Source organism: Dromiciops gliroides, chromosome 5, assembly GCF_019393635.1.
Source record: "Dromiciops gliroides isolate mDroGli1 chromosome 5, mDroGli1.pri, whole genome shotgun sequence".
In the NCBI taxonomy this organism is placed as follows: Eukaryota; Metazoa; Chordata; class Mammalia; order Microbiotheria; family Microbiotheriidae; genus Dromiciops; species Dromiciops gliroides.
Window position 1 is genome coordinate 70,053,427 of NC_057865.1, and position 17,726 is coordinate 70,071,152.

General features: G+C 37.9%; 1 protein-coding gene across 1 annotated transcript in view; it reads left to right on the forward strand.

Annotated features, from left to right (window-relative positions):
- Positions 1-17,726, forward strand: part of CCDC7 (coiled-coil domain containing 7) — a 108,004-nt gene that overhangs the window by 15,093 nt on the left and 75,185 nt on the right. The window contains exons 4-6 of the mRNA XM_043965647.1: positions 11,319-11,405; positions 14,799-14,819; positions 15,736-15,768. Of these exons, the coding sequence (XP_043821582.1) occupies positions 11,319-11,405; positions 14,799-14,819; positions 15,736-15,768 (141 nt within the window). The remainder of the gene's footprint in view (positions 1-11,318; positions 11,406-14,798; positions 14,820-15,735; positions 15,769-17,726) is intronic.

Below are 17,726 nucleotides of genomic sequence, written 5' to 3' on the forward strand. Positions count from 1 at the left end.
ATTTCCTCATCTGGGAATTTCTATGTCAATGAAAGCATAGGTCAAGTTCCCATGACTATTTTGCTTGTCCTTGTAAGATGTTAGCTTGGGTTTTCTATTGGATTCCTAATGTACTTCATGAACCCCTAGATAAATTTAGGGTGTCCTCTGTTGCAGGGACCCAGAGAAAATTTTTTAGGAATAAATTCAGCCTGTACACATGTGTCCCGAGCAGAGGGCCTTCTTAGTGGGACAGGTAAAGGGAAACTGACCTGGTACCTCTGGATCCAGCACCAGTTTGTTGTAGCACTTGGACTCTACTGAGCCTAAAACAAAGGAACCCCTTTGTGTGAGGAGAGGGAAAGTGCCCTACTTCCTCCAGGTGCCAGGAGATTACTGGGGTTTTTTTTTGTTTTTGTCTTGTTTTGTTTTGCCTGGGCAGTGAGGGTTAAGTGACTTGCCCAGGGTCACACAGCTAAGTAAGTGTTAAGTGTCTGAGGGCAGATTTGAACTCAGGTCCTCCTGAATCCAGGGCCAGTGCTTTATCCACTGTGCCATGTAGGTGCCCCTGAGATTACTATTGTTAAACATGCAGGTAAGGGTATGACTTCCCAGTTGACTTTACATCTCTAATACTTGAATGGAGAATTGCTTATGATCTGAGAGCTCTGCAGGCACCAGACTTTCTCTGAGAAGGGAAGCTTGATTTTCTCTTGATTTAAAAAAAAAATAATTGTGTTGAGGAAGCCCTTTTTAAGCCCTCAAACACTGAGGCAGATAGGTGGCAACCTTTGAGAATTTTGTTAACACCTTTTTGACAAGTTGTGTCACCATATATTTGGAAGTATGGAAGAATGTTGATTTGGCAGTTGTGAATTGTGCCACATGCACTTCTGTGAGATTCTTTAGATAAGGCAATGTAAAGTCTTGAGCTTCTCCAAGCAAAATAAAACTATCCAGAATTTGGCACTGTGGATTTTACCAAAAGTATTCTAGGTGATTTGCTGAGAATAGTAAATGTTTAACTTGGAGGTAAGTATTACTCCTACCTTTCCCACCTCAGTCAGTTTTATTACAAAAGGCTTTAGACCTCATTTAAATCAGTCAACAGGTCTAGAATGCCATAAGATTTTAAGTGTAAGGAAGTGTGATAACCAATGATTACTTTGTAATGTTTAAACAAATCTTACTGATTCTAAGACTGGTTTGCTATTTTTATACATAGACCCAGGGTCATACCTGATTTAACTGATCACATGATGTTTTCTGTGTAACATAAGTGACCTTTTGTCCAATAGCCAAAGGCCTATCATCTCCTTGACTTGATCAAGCATTTATTCACACATTATGGGGTTGTAAGAGAACTCCTTAATGCCTCTTGTTTTGTTACTAGAGTTCTTATATGATAAAGGGATTTGGGCTTAGATGGGCCTTGGTTTCACATTAAAACTGATACCACCCTTATAGTTAACACCTTATGAATACATTTTGGGCCCCTTGATTGATTTAATTGAAATGTCTTGGTCTTCTGTAATTACCTTGAGTTTGAGGGGGCAACTAGGTGGCACAGTGGATAAAACACTGGCCTTCAGTGGATAAAGCACTTACCCAGGGTCACATAGCTAGTAAGTGCCAAATGTCTGAGGCTGGATTTGAACTCAGGTCCTCCTGAATCCAGGGCCGGTGCTTTATCCACTGTGCCACCTAGCTGCCCCTGAACTTAGATCCTAAGACTCCAAATCCAGAGAGTGACCAAAAAGAAACAGATCATTTGCAAAGGAGCTTCAGCTAGAATCAAATATGAGAAAGGAAGGCAGGGAATGGATTATTATACATTGTAAGTCAAAGATAAAGGGCCCGTAGCTAAGAATAAGTACGAATGTTTATTCCTACAAATCTATAATCCTATACAGAAAAAAGGACTTTTAACAATCTATGACTTTAAAACATTCTTGTTGAGAAAATTAATGCTGAGCAGCAACTTTAAAAGACAAACTCAATGAACAAAAGGAACTTAGAAATATAAGGAAATTTGAACAGTTTGAAAAGGCCAAGTTATTATCTATCAAGTGTTTACTTCCTGAAGAAGAAGAAGAGACTCTCATACCTTTGGAATCCTGTCACCTCTTATGGTCACTGGGGGAATAAAAAATAGAACTAAGGACTTTAAAAAACAAAATATAGGGAAATGTACCCCCAAATATTTTATGGATAGAATGGAGAGAGGGGAACTTAATATTTCTGATAAATTGGATGCCTCAGGAGAAGTTTATTCAAACACTGATATGTGTGTGTGGGAAGGGAATAAGCATTTATGTAGTGCTTACTATGTGCCAGGCACTGTGCTAAATACTTTACTAATAGTATCTCATTTGATCATCACAACAACCCTGTGAGGTAGGTGCTGTTAGCCCTATTTTACAGTTGAGGAAACTGAGGCCAACAGGATTAGTAATTTTCCTAGGGTCACACAGCTGGTGTCTGAGGCTGGATTTGAACTTTGATCTTCCTGTCTCCAGGCCCACTTCATAACCTTGCTGCCATCTTGAGTGAATGATGAATAATGAGGTTTGAAGTCAGACTTCAGAGAGTTAAGAAGAATGAGAGGAAAGGAAATAGAGACATCAGTTGTAGATTACCTTCTCCATAATTTAGCCACAAAAGGGAGAATAAATATGGGATGATAGCCAGTGGAGATAGTCAAATCGAGTGAGGGTTTTTATGAGGCTGGGGAAGACATAGACATATTTGTAGTCAGCAGGGAAGAAACAAGTAGATAGGGAGAGACTAAAGTTAAAGGGAGAGGGTGGGGTTAATAGAGGGGCAATCTGCTAGAGAGGATGGGATGGGGCAGCTAGGTAGCTCAGTGTGCAGTGGATAGAGCACCAGCCCTGGATTCAGGAGGACCGGAGTTCAAATTCGGCCTCAGACACTTGACACTTACTAGCTCTGTGACCCTGGGCAAGTCACAACCCCAATTGCCTCACCAAAAAAAAAAAAAAAGTATAGAAGATGGGATAGAATTGGATTACTTATTTTAGGAGTTTGAGTTCTTGAGAAGGGCAACCTTTTTTCTGAAAGGGGTGAAGGACAATATAGAAGGTGATGTGAAATGAAGAGGAGGAAAGAAGGAACTCTGGGTGAATGTCCTCAACTTTTTCATATCTGAGGAATATGAAATATGATGAGAGGGTAAAGGGTTATAGGCCATAGGAAATTTGAGGAGGAATGAAAACATTCAGAAAAACTGCTTTGGTGATAGGCATAGTTGATTAAATAGGTATAAAAGTATAGCTTTACTGCAGTGATAACCCAGTTGAGATTAACTAACAAATTTGTGGTAGAACCAGGCAGCATGGTTTCATGATTTTCTCTAGCTTCATTCAACACCATGCAAAGCAGGAGTGAATTATTTATGAGTGAATAATACTCAAGAATGTTAAAAAGATGTGAAAATAGACAAATGGGTTGGTAGTGATATTTTCTTGGTTGCTTCTTTTTGGTAATGGTGTCTAAGATTTTTTCATCCCTTTGATATTTCCCCTTTCTTCAGATATCTTGAGACTCAGTTCTTCAGTGTCTTAAAAATTGTTTTAGTTTGAGCATGGACCTCTGTGTTTTGTTAAGGGCTAAAATTCTAGCTAGTGTGTCTAAAATATCTAATGAGTGGTCACCAATAAATTATAAGCTTTAGCAAGAGTTAGACTTTTAAGCATTTATTAAGGAGAATAAGAATTTGGTAAAGAGAGAGAGAAAGGCCTACATTCATCTATCTATTAAAGGGGGAGTGCATTTCTAGTTCCGCTCTCCGCCAGAGTCCACAGAAAAGAGCGAGTCAGAGCGCCCAGCTCCCCCTTCTTCCTCCCACCAGCAAATGTCACTTCCTGACGCCAAAGAAAAGACGCATGGTCTTGCCCTCAGAGACTTTCACCTCATGGCGCAGCTTTTCTACAGTAAGTCTCCAGCAGGTGGCGTCATTCCAATCGTTACAGTTTGTTTGGATTAGTTGTCTGCTTTTCCATCTTTATTTCTTTCAGTGTCATTTCTTCATCCTCTGTAAGCATATGTCATTGTGATGTTAGAGACTAATGATGATAAAACATTTGATTTAAAATACTTGAAGTTCTTTTATATCTTTTATTTGTTTGTTGTCCTGTGGTCAAAGGAATTTGCCCTTTTTAGCACTGGTGATCCAGTGCGTAGTCCATGTTAAATAGAGATTCTCTCAATATGGTAAGGTTCTCCACATGCTCCTGTTTGCAGATGATATTGTACTGATTGCATCAAGTCTCAGGACATTGTAGAGCTTTCTAAGTGAGATGCACAATCATTCAAAAAAGTTCAACCTATCTATGTAGGAAAACCCAAGCAGGTGAAGAACATCTGTTGTCCAGAATATGACATAGTATTGAATTGACAACTTATAGAACTCATGCATCAGTACACTGTAGCAAATGGAAAATGAGTTTAGAATTGATTAGAAAGGAGGAGGTACATGGACTGTATTGCCTTTGAGAAACTGCAAATTATTTTAATGACCTAAAATTTATTTATTTAGCTATCTATCTATCTATCTATTTATGGTGAGGCAATTGGGGTTAAGTGACTTGCCCAGCGTCACACAGTTAGTAAGTTTTTTTTTTAAATGTCTGAGGCTGGATTTGAATTCAGGTCCTCCCGAATCCAGGGCCAGTGATCTATCCATTGTGCTACCTAGCTGCCCCTCAAATTTATTTCTGAAACAAAGACTCATTTCTTGAAGAACTGAAATTGAGCATCATTCAAAAAGAAAAATAATGGCAAAGTGCATTAGTGGTCAGTAACAGAATAAATGAGAAAGCATGGAGGAAAAGCAGAATGTTCATACATATAGAACAAATGAACAAAGAACATAGTCTGGTTACATGGTGTGAAAATAAGGGATAACCAGTGGTCATCAGTGTACTCAAATCTTCAGAGAAAGCAAGGATGACTTCCTCCTCTCCCATCCAGAACATTGGGAGGACATGGACAAATGTTGCACGGCATGATTAGGTAGGAATGTGTTGTAATCTGCATTGTTGGAAAGAATACCCACAATGATCAGATCATAGATCCAGTTGTGATTCATTATGCTTGGAGAGAGAAAAGGGGTGGGAAGACAGGAAGACAGAAGTCTTCTTTATTTTTTATTGCCTTTTTTGAAGTTTCAGTTCTTCAGAGACTATAGTGTTCTATGGCTCATCAGAGAATACTGAAAACAAAAAGTGACCCAAACTCAGAGAAATTGATCAAGCAATAAATGAATTCCTAAAGAGAAAAGAAAACCAGGGCCAGAAATATTTGCAAGTGAATTTTATCAGACATTTAAAAACCAACAATTACATCAAATACACTTTTTGCGGTAATAGAGAAAGGAGGCATCACAAGAAATTCCTTGAGGCAAATGTGGCGTTGATGCCAAGTGAGGTAGACAAAAACATCCAAGGCTTCTTCTAATTCTGCGAATCTGTGACCTGCTTTGTATAGATCAACTGAGGTCAGTACCCTGTGATTCTGTAGCTCCCATCCTTGAAACAATATGAGCCAGATTATCCAGGGCTTTACAGTACAGGAATGGAGGCAGTCCAGGCACATCTATGATAAGCCTGTTTTATTGGAGGTGCAAAGCGATAAAGAACTGCTAGAGATAGTGGGTGAAAGGGCAGATGCAGTTACAAAAAATAAAATAGATAATTTTGATTGCATGATATTGGAAAACTTTTGCACAAATAAATGCAGCTAGGAGAAGGGAAGTAATCAAATGGAAAAAATAATCTTCATATCTAATATCTATGATAAGAGTTTGATATCCAAAATATAGAGAGCTGACAAAAATATAAAAGACCAAAAGCCATTCCCCAATAGATAAATGATCAAAAGATATGAACAAACATTTCTTAAAAGAATTGCAAACTTTTAACTGTATGAAATAATGCTCTAAATCACTAATAAGAGAAATATACATTAAAACACACCCAACAGATTGGTAAAGATGACAAAAAATGAGAATAATCCATGTCGGAAGGGTTGTGTTAAGACAGACACAATAATACATTGGTGATGGAGCTATGAATTCATAGTACCATTTTGAAAATCAGTTTGGAATTATGCAAAAAAAGTGGATAACATATCCATACCCTTTGACTCAGAAATTCCTCTGCTAGGCATATATCCTAATGAGGTCACTGACATAAAAGCTCCATATACACACATTTGTAGTAGTAAATGGGAAACAAAGTAGATGACCATCAGTAGAGGAATGGCTAAACAAACTGTAGTACATGAATGTAGTGGAATAGTACTGTGCTGTAAGAAATAACCAAAAGTGATAAACTTGAAGCATGAACTTCTATGAACTGATACAAAGGGAAGTAAACACAGCCAGGAAACACAATAACTAAACAATATAAAAAGGAAAAAAAAATCACAGAATCTAAACCAGATGTTGCAAAAATACAATGACCAAGGGGGCAGTTAGGTGGTACAGTGGATAAAGCACTGGTCCTGGATTCAGGAGTACCTGAGTTCAAATCCAGTCTCAGACACTTGACACTTACCAGCTGTGTGACCCTGGGCAAGTCACTTAACCCTCATTGTCCCACAAAAAAAAAAAAAAGGAAAAAAATATAATGACCAAGCTTGGCCCCAAAGAAGAGATATGAGAAGACACCACTTTCAACTCCTTTGCAAAAGTGGAGGTCCATAGGCATGAAAATTGCATATAACATCAGCATTTTTAGATGTATTGATTAATTTTGCTAATTTTTTTCTCTCCTTTTAAAAAATAAATGGCTCTCTTGAGTGAGGGGAGGGGAAGGATGTTAAAGGAAGAGAGATAGATGTACATATACACATTACATAAAAACAACAACAAAAAAACAATAAAAAATACTCAGGTCTTAGTTACCTCTCCCTGAGTGAGTTCATATGGGTTTTCTGATCTTGAGTCTAATACTCAATGTGTTGTGGTACATTGTCTGATTCTTAGGATTCATGCTTTGATGTATGTTGAACTAAATGACTTCTAAGATTTTTTTTAACACTCTGTTTCTGTGATTATGATTTTATTGACCTTTTTGCTTTTATTAAGTGTGTAAGTCATTTTTGAATGTCAAAGAAGGTGAAGTAGAATTTCTTTTTCTTTCTTTCTTTCTTTTTTTTGGGGGGGAGTGGGGCAATGAGGGTTAAGTGACTTGCCCAGGGTCACACAGTTAGTAAGTGTCAGGTGTCTGAGACTGGATTTGAACTCAGGTCCTCCTGAATCCCGGGCTGGTGCTCCATCCACTGTGCCACCTAGCTGCCCCCATGAAATAGAATTTAATCAATTTACTATTGAAAGTCAGTCTTTGGACATAAATGTCTTCAGATACTTGAAGGTCCTTCATGTAGAAGAGGGATTCAGCTTTGTTTTACCTCAGAGGGCAAACCTAGTAGCAAAGAGTCAGCACTGCAGAGAGGCAGACTTCAGCTCAAGAAGAAACTTCTAGGGGCGGCTAGGTGGTGCAGTGGATAAAGCACCGGCCCTGGATTCAGGAGTACCTGAGTTCAAATCCGGCCTCAGACACTTACTAGCTGTGTGACCCTGGGCAAGTCACTTAACCCCCATTGCCCCGCAAAAAAACAAAAACAAAAACAAAAAAGAAAGAAGAAACTTCTAACAATTTTAGGGTTACTCCAAAAAGTTCAGGGTTGCTAAGGGACATAGTGAGTTTCCTTTCACTAGGAGTCTTCACGCAAAGGCCAGATGATACTTTTCAGGGATAGTTTAGTTATAGGTTGGACCAGATGACCTTTGAAGTCCATTCGTAATCCCTTGGTCTCTAAAGGAGTCAGAATCCTCTCAGATAATTGAACCATTAGCTTATGTGGGTCTCAGGGAAGGTCCTGATTTGGTATTCAGAAAGATCCAGAAAGTTGGTTGCCTTTACTAAGAGGACAGGTCTGTGGAGAGGTGGACAATGGGAGTTAAAAATATTTGTCAAGTTTTTTGAGTTAAAGGGTTCCTTAGACAATGGTTTTTCCTCTCAAATGTAAAAACATGAGCACTGTCTTTAAGATTTGGTTAAAGTGGGTGTATCAATTCTGCAGACACGTACAGCTCTCACTCTCCTTAATCATTTGCCTACTCCTGATCTACCCAGACCAATCAATTGTTTTCTTTCTCTAATGATTCCATTTTATTTTCATTTCTTTCCTGCTGTGCCCTATGCCATATGTTCTCCATACATCTCTTCATGTGGCAAATTTCCTCACTTATACTGTTCATAGAACTCTTTGTTTTACCTTCACAAAGATTTTCCAGTCTGTAAACATTATTCATTTTTGGCAAATAATTTTAATAGAACTTCAAATGAACAAAATTGATAAAATAGGACATTAGTTAATTTTGCAGACTGAAAGCCTTGAAATTAAATAATTTAAGGTTCTCATATGATGTGCAACACAGAATTGTAAAAAGTGCACTTAAAGTGAAAAGACTTGAGTTTGAGTCTTGGCTGTGCCATTTGCTAGCAGTGTAATCTTGAGCAAGCCACTTTAGCCTCTTTATGCCTCAGTTTCTTTATCTGTCTAATGGAGATAATAAAATTTAATGCTGCCTACCTTATAGATTTGTTTGTGAAAAAAGTATCTCATAAGCTTTTTAGCACCATATAAATATAAGCTATTATCATGTCATGTATAAGTAATTACCATTTACTTAAAAAATCTTATGTTTTAGCTTGACCTATTTTGCATGATCAATAAAAAGAAAATAGGTGATCCAAGTTCTAAGAATTGTGCATGTGTAGGTAAGGATTTCTAAATATGTAATGAGCTTGGGGCAGCTAGGTGGCGCAGTGGATAGAGCACTGGCCCTGGAGTCAGGAGGACCTGAGTTCAAATTTGACCTCAGACACTTGACACTTAACTAGCTGTGTGACCCTGGGCAAGTCACTTAACCCCAATTGCCTCTCCCAGGAAAAAAAATGTAATGAGCTCTCATGCTTGTGTGCAACATCATAATAGTACTGGGGAAACAGCTGAGAAGATGCCACCTAATTACAAATTTCTAAAGCACTGGTGAAGTACACTTATAAGTGAGATGCGGTATATAAGGTGCATTGTAAATCTAAAGTGCTATATAGATCTAATGAGCCAGGGTCACTCTTAGACAAGCACCTGATGCTATTTGTAACCCAGCTCTGGACTCACTCTAGAAGTTATGTGTTCTATCTTGCATTTGTATATTCAGTGTTTAGCACAGTGCTTAAAATATAGCAAACAATATGTTATTGATCTCTCTCTCCCTCCCTCTCTCTTTCCTCCTCCTATCACTTTTTTCCTTCCCCTTTTCCCTTTTCTCTCTTATTCTAACACCAGAGGTTGTTCTGGGGAAAATACCAAACTCTTTTTGGGCATAAGGGGCACACGATGTCAGAGCGCTTCCCAGGTTAGTCCTATGTCCCTCTAACCCACTGCAGCATAGAAAGTACTCTTCAAGCACAGATAACTTCAAGAGCATGCTATCAAGTTGCTGCAACATTGTAGGTGATACAAATTGACCTTGAAAATCACTCATGGTTCTTCTGTTGAACCTTTATGTACTAAATAGAAAAGCATTCTCAGATACTGTTAGGAGGCATTGATCCTCTGTACAGCATTGGGGCTCTCCTTCCACCACCAAATCAAAGTGACTGGGGTTATTCATACTTAAGACTATTAAATGTAGTTATTGTTAGGTCTATGGTGTTCTGTGCCAGGGCTCAGTACAGAGATGCACACATTCCCAAAAATGTTGTTGCCAATGCAGGTATGAGGATTTCTAATCAAACAGTTCATCCCTGAGTATCCTGGCAATAACATAAACTGACCTAATAAAAGGTATTTTCAGTTGGAAAAACTCCATCTTCTTCCTTTCCTTATTGCATTTCAGTTCACCCCAGTCATATAACTATGGCATAAGGAGTTTAGCACACAAGCATGGCTGGATTGTACTTTATTACTCAGAGGGTTTCAAATGCAGAATGGAAGTTAAGAAGGATGAGAGCTGAGAAAAAGTTCATATATGACAATTATTAGATCATTGGTCAATTGAGAGCAGTTTCAGTTCAGGGATTCAGTTGAAAGTTCAGAGGAGTGAAAAGTCACTGAGAGAAGGGTCAATTTGGATACTGAGCATAGATGGATTTTCTAGAAGTTTGGTTGTAGTGAAAGGTAAGAGAGATACAGGATGGTTTAGGTTAGAGAAGTATTCCCGTGACCAAGGATGGAGAAGATTTGGGCATGTTTGTAGGCCAAGGAAGGAAATGGCATCTAGGGAAAAATTGAATGTTAGATAAAAAGGGGATAATTGTTGGGGCAGTCTGCTGCATAAGATGGGATGGGATGGGATCGAGGGTAGCCTTGGCAAGAATGTCACAGCTTCATAAGAGACGGGAGTAAAAGTAGGAGTGAATGAGGGATTATGTTTGGGGGGTTTGAGATGTAGAGGAAGAGAGAATGGCAAACACTCTCTTATTTTCTTGGTAAAGCATAAGGCAAGTTCTGCTGCTGAGAGATAGAGGGGCAGGGAAGGTATGGAAGGCTTGAGGAGAGAAATCATAGGGTCACAGATCTAGAGTTGGAAGGGGCTGTCTAACCCCCCCCCCCCCATTTTACTTACGTCCAGGGAAGTTAAGACCACATAATCAGAAGTTTTGTGGGAAGGACCTGCCCAAAGCTGGCTCTCTAGCCACTCTTCCATACTGCCTTTTGTGTTCTGTACAAACCAGAACTCTTTAGCGGAACTTCAGCTCCATAACTCTAACAGTTACAGGGTAAAAAGGAGTTTGCCAGCTATAGGATCTGGGAAGTGTCAGTTAACTGGATCCTCACCCAAGTATTTGTGATGACAGAAGTTAGTATTAGTCTGTATTTACTCCCAGAACCAAATAGTAGATCCTTGACATTATGCTTATGATATTTTAAAAGGTATAGTATGATATAAATAAATGTAAGTAAATAAATAGAGTAATAATAATAATTAACGTTCATATGATGCATACTATGTGCCAAGTAATGTGCTTTACAAATATCTCATTTGATCTTCTCCACAACTCTGGGAGATAAATGCTATGATTATCCCCATTTTACAGATGATGAAGCAGGCAGACAGGTTAAGTGACTTGCTCAGGGTCACAGAGTTAGGAAGTATCTGGGGCCAGATTTGAACTCTGGTCTTCTTGACTATAAGTCTGACATTCTATTCATTGTATTACCTAGCTGCCTCTCACCACCTCCCTGCCTCTATTTATGGAGACTGAAATTAAAGTCATATTTCTTTATTAACTTTCTTTCAGACAGAAGCAGAAGATATGACTTCATTCTTATTATTATGTACATCTCTTGCAAAACAGCTTGAAGAAGCAGTTAAAGAAGAACAACAGGTATTTATCCTTTGTAAATTACAAAGAATGAAAACATCTTAAATTTACTTTAGAAAATGTAAATACAATGATTCCTCTTACAGTCAGCTGCTGAGTTGACTTTTTTTTTTAACATAAAAGTATTTTATTTTCCAGTTACATATAAAGATAGTTTTCCACATTTGTTTTCATGAGATTTTTAGTTCCTAATTTTTCTCCCTCCCCAAGACAGAAAGCAATCTGATATAGGTTATATATGTACCATCACATTAAACATATTTCTGTATTGGTGATGTGAAAGAAGAATCAGAACAAAAGGGAAAAACCTCCAAAAAACCCACCAAAACCAAAACCCCCCAAAAAAGTAGAAACAGTATGGTTCAGTCTGCATTCAGAATCTACAGTTCTTTTTTCTGGTTGTGGAGAACATTTTCTATCATGAGTCCTTTGGAGTTGTCTTGGATCATTGTATTGCTGTGAAGAGTTAAGTCTATCACAGTTGATCATCACACAATGTTGCTGTCACTGTGTACAATGTTCTCCTGGTTCTGCTCACTTCACTCAGCATCAGCCCACTTAAATCTTTCCAGGTTTTTTTGAAATCTGCCTGCTCATCATTTCTTATAGCACAGTAGTATTCCATTACATTCACATACCACAACTTGTTCAGCCATTCCCCACTTGATGGGTATTCCCTCAATTTCCAATGCTTTGCTACCAGAAAGAGAGCTGCTATAAATATTTTTGTACATGTGGGTCCTTTTCCCTTTTTTATGATCTCTTTGGGATATAGACCTAGTGGTGGTATTACTGGATCAAAGGGTATGCACAGCCCCATAGCCCTTTGGGCATAGTTCAAAATTATTCTCCAGAATGGCTGAATCAGTTCACAATTCCACCAACAATCCAGTTTTTTTCACAGCTTCTCTAACATTTATTATTTTCCTTTTTTTGTCATATTAGCCAATCTGATAGTTGTGAGGTAGTACCTCAGAGTTGTTTTAATTTGCATTTCTCTAACCAATAGTGATTTTGAGCATTTTTCATATGGTATAGATACCTTTGATTTCTTCATCTGAAAAATGCCTGTTCATATCCTTTGGCAGTCAGTCGGGGAATGGCTTGTATTCTTATAAATTTGATTTAGTTCCCTATATATTTTAGAAATGAGGTCTTTATCAGAAACACTGGCTGTAAAAATAGTTTCCCACCTTTCTGCCTCCCTTCTAATTTTGGCTGCATTGCTTCTGTTTGTACAAAACCTTTTAAATTTAATGTAATCGGGGGCAGCTAGGTGGCGCAGTGGATAAAGCACCAGCCCTGGATTCAGGAGTACCTGAGTTCAAATCCGGCCTCAGACACTTACTAGCTGTGTGACCCTGGGCAAGTCACTTAAACCCAATTGCCATGCAAAAAAATAATTAATGTAATCAAAATCATCCATTTTGAATTTCATATTATCCTCTAACACTTGTTTGGTCATAAATTGTTTTCCTCTCCATAGATCTGAGAGGTAAACTATTCCTTTCTCTCCTAAGTTGCCTGTGATATTACCCTTTATGTCTAAATCATGTACCAAGTTGACTTTTTTAATGCATAATTCTGACGATGTTCAATGAAGTTCAGTGACTTCCTGTTAGCTCTAGGCTCTAATTTAAACTCCTCTGTTTGTCATTAAAAGATCCTCATAATGTGTTTCCTTCCCATTTGTCTAGTGTTCTTCTATCATAATCCCTTCCTCAAACTATCCCATCCAGCTACACTGGCCCCTACTTGCAGTTCCTTCTGCATGACCCTCCAGTTCCTGTTTTTGTACATTCCCCTTTACCTCAGTCTCTTGGTTTCCCTTTCTTCATTCAAGATTCAGCTCAAGTTCTCCCTTTGTGGAGGCCTTTCCTGAATCCCCCAGATGTTCACACCTTCCTCTTTCAGATTACTTTCCAACTACTCTCCCTCTCTCTCTCTCTCTCTCTATCTCATATTACCTACATGTTGTCTTCTTTATTAAAATGTATGTAGAGGGTAGCTGGGTGGATAGAGCACCAGCCCTGGAGCCAAGAGGACCTGAGTTCAAATATAGCATCAGACACTTGACACTTACTAGCTGTGTGACCTTGGGCAAGTCACTTAACCCTGATTGCCCTGCAAATCTAAATGAATAAATAAATAAATGAAATATGTGTAGGCAGGGACTTTTTCTTACTTTCCTTTCTATCCCAAGGCTTAGAACTGTGCCTGGCACATAGTAAGCATTTAAGAAATGATTGTTGGGGCAGCTAGATGGCGCAGTGGATAAAGCACCGGCCCTGGATTCAGGAGTACCTGAGTTCAAATCCGGCCTCAGACACTTAACACTGACTAGCTGTGTGACCCTGGGCAAGTCACTTAACCCCAATTGTCTCACTAAAACAAAAACAAAAACCAAAAAACCAAAAAAAAGAAATGATTGTTGACTGATTGCATAACTGATTCAGGAACTCCAATCTAAGAGATTCCTAGTCTAATGGAGGAAAAAATTCTTACAGATAAGTAGGGTATAAAGTAGAAAGTGTGGTGTCCACTTGGGGTGGAGTGGTCATCTGGTGGAATTAGGACAAGATGGTACACAAGCTGACCCTCTGACTCTTGAAGGAAGAAACAGATTTAAACAGTTGCTGTGGAATTGCACTGTAGGCGTGGTTGATAACCAATGAAGATTCAAGGATGCAGGATAAGGTAGAGGGAGATGGCAGAAAAATTGGTAGTCCAATTTGCATGGAATAGAGACTATTAAATGTAGGCTAAAGCCAGATAACACAGAAAAAAAAATGTCAGAATAAAGAGTTTCTATTTGTCTTATATTCAGTGGAAAAGCACTGGAGGTTTTTGAGTAGGTAAGTGATATCGTTAGATATGTTTATTATTTGAAACATTATTTTGGCAGCTACGTGAAAAATGAATTGGAGAGGAAAAGTACAATATAGTAGAAAAGGTTCTGGATTTCAGTCCAGAGAACCCAAATTCTAATTCTAGCTTTGCATTGGATAGAGCAGTGGAACTGGAGTCTGAAAGCTTGGAGTTCAAATCTGGTGTCAGATCCATATTGGCTGTGTGATACTGGGAAAGTCACTTAATCCTCACTGCCTCAGTTTTCTCATCTGTAAAATGGTGATAATAGTGGTACTTGCCTTCCAGGCTTATTGCAAGAGTCAAATAAGATATTGATAAATATTTTTCAAATATTAAATTTCTTTATAACAACTGTTATTATTATTATTCAGAAAGCTAGATGTAAAGTCACATTGTCATGACAAGGTAGCTTTTCATTAATAAGAGAATTGTTATACACTTGAAATAAATACAATATCATATATTTTACATTTTGAAGATTGGTGTTGTAATCACATTTATTGATCATGTGCTTTTATTTTCCAGATATTGGAATCTCTTTTTAAGGTAATTATGAGAGTTGTTTCTGGTATTTACAAGACTTTTATAAAACATTTATATGACTATATTTATAAAAAAAAGTAAAAAAATATTTGTTAAAAAAATCCACAAAGGTAAGTATATAAAGTAGGATTATATATAAATGAATAAATGGCTAAACAAGTATTTAAATACTTACTATGTACCACCTGGTGGTAAGCAGGCATTGGGGATAGAAATATGATGAAAATTAAAATATGATATAGTCCTTGCCCTCAAGGAGGTTATATTTTTATATAGGGATATAGCATGTGCAGGGGAATTGGGAGCCAGGCAAAGAAGTTTTGGCCTGGGGAGTGACAGAGATTATGAGTGAAAACATGAACAGTTAATTTTCATGCCCTTGACAGTTGCAGTGATAGTGTTCATTTGATAGCTGTATCCAGTGCTAGATGGAGAAGTGCAGGGGTTAGGGGGGTGGGGGTGGAAGGTTAGTGGTGCAGGACATAACAAGATGCCTTTGCTGAGTAGACCCTGGTTTTCTGGCTAAATGGGTAAGATTGATTGATGAAATTAGGGCACTCACCTGTGGAATAATTCTCCCAAGGTGATGGGGAGCTTGATTTCTGGAGGTCTGGACCAGGAGAATTGTTTTTCCTGGTGGGGAAGGGGCAAGAATTTCCACATTGTGTCTGGGAAGGCTTTTTAACAAAATGAAGATTATCAGACTTTCCTGTATATTTTTTTACTTATCTGCTGTCCCTGTAGTTTGTTGCCTATCTGGGGTGGTTTGGAATTCGGATTAAAATCAGGGAAGCTATAATCTCTCTGGGATACATACTTCAGTGTATAGACAAAGACACATAGTTTACTTATATTGATATTTTGTTTCAAGATGGAATTTTAACATGGTAGTAATTAATATTCTTTTTTTCTCTCAAAGTGGTTTCAAAAAGAGGTCTATCATGTGGAAGAGGTAAATATAGTCACTTTAAATGATTAAGATGATATTTGGTTTAATTTTTGAACACTAAAAAGCCTAGGTATATGGAGATCCCTTAACCAAATTTATTATAATCAATGAAGATTTCTTTAATACTCTTTGGTCATATGTTACTGTTATATAGTAACATTTTTTTCAACTTTGTTTTCAGTGGGTTTTTTGCTCTGGAGGCATTAACTAACAAAATATATTCTTTCTTTCATATTTACATATTAATTAACAATGCAAACAATATTTCTTACCATACTTAATATTTTTGAGATATTTGTAGAAATGGAATTTAATGTTTACCTATGATTATATATGTAGCATAGAGGAGACATTTATTGAGAAAAGCTTTTTAAGTATTTAAATCTTATGGGGGGGCACAGCTAGGTGGTGCAGTGGATAAAGCACTGGCCCTGGATTCAGGAGGACCTGAGTTCAAATCCAGTCTCAGACACTTGACACTTACTAGCTGTGTGACCTTGGGCAAGTCACTTAACCCTCATTGCCTCACCAAAAACAAACCAAAAAAACCCCAAAACAAATCTTATAGGGAAAATATTTTTTTAAACTGGGAAACATTTTTTTAAAAAGTTCCTCTCTCTCAGCCCCTACCCCCTGTGGATCAGAGAGAAAATAAATCATTACAGAACATAGATAGGACATTGTCTACTTCTTTCCTCTAGGAGCTTGCAGTCCAATTGAGGAAACACTGGAGTATCTCTTGTAACTAAAGATGAAATAACAAATAAAAATATTGAAACATGTAATTTAAATGTTGTTAATGGTTTGTTGATTCTTTAGAGAATGACAAGATTTGGCAACTGATTGGGGATGGTACTGAGGATGCAAATCTCGGTGACTGGGAGCCTGTCCTAAACAACAATAGGGGAATTCAGAAAAGGGGAGGTTGGGAGTGGGGAGGAAAGAAAAATAGCTCTGTATTGGACATGTTGAGTTTGAGATGCCTACAATGTGGGACATCCAGTTCAAATATCTAATAGACATCTGTTGATGCAGGAGTTTGGGAGAGAAACTATGACTGTGTATCTAGATCTGGGAATCATATATTTAGAGATGACAATTTAATCTGAGAACTGATGGCCACACAAGAACAGGACCAAGGACAGAGCTTTGGGCAACATCTACAGTTAGTGGGGATAACTTGGATGAAGATCTAGCAAAAAAGCCCAAGAGCCAGTTGGACATATACAGTCTGTTTTTTATATTCTTTCAACTTCTTGGTCTGTCCTTTATGATCTGTTGACTACAGTCACATCCATGCCAGATGAGTATAAGGAGGAGAACCAAGAGAGAGCAATATTATGACAGAAACAAAACAGAAAGGAGAGTATCCAGGAGAATAAGGCAACCAACAATGTGCCAGAGAAGTCAGGATGGTTGAGGACTGAGAAAAGCCACAAGATGAAGAAATTATTGATAATTTTGGGAAGAGCAGTTTCACCTGAATGATGAGGTCAGAAGCCAGATTGCAGAGGATTTAGAAGAGGGTGAAAGGAGAGCATATAGAAGCATCAAGCACACATAGCCTTTTCTTTCTTTGTTTTAATTTGTTTAATTAACTTGTTTTAATTCTGAACTTAACAAATTCCAAATAAAATGAGTGTTTCCACATATAGATTGGAACATAAAGAGGTTTGTATATAAATCTGAGAATCTCTCTCTCTTTTTTTTTTTAAGTGAGGCAATTGGGGTTAAGTGACTTGTCCAGGGTCACACAGCTAGTAAGTGTTAAGTGTCTGAGGTCGGATTTGAACTCAGGTCCTCCTGACTCCAGAGCCGGTGCTCTATCCACTGCGCCACCTAGCTGCCCCCAAGAATCTCTTTTATGAACATCTTGCTTTTCCTTTTAAATGTATAATAAATTTAACATGTAAGTTTTAAAGCTTCTCTGCTTTTCCTTGACCTGTTTTTCAGATTAGTTG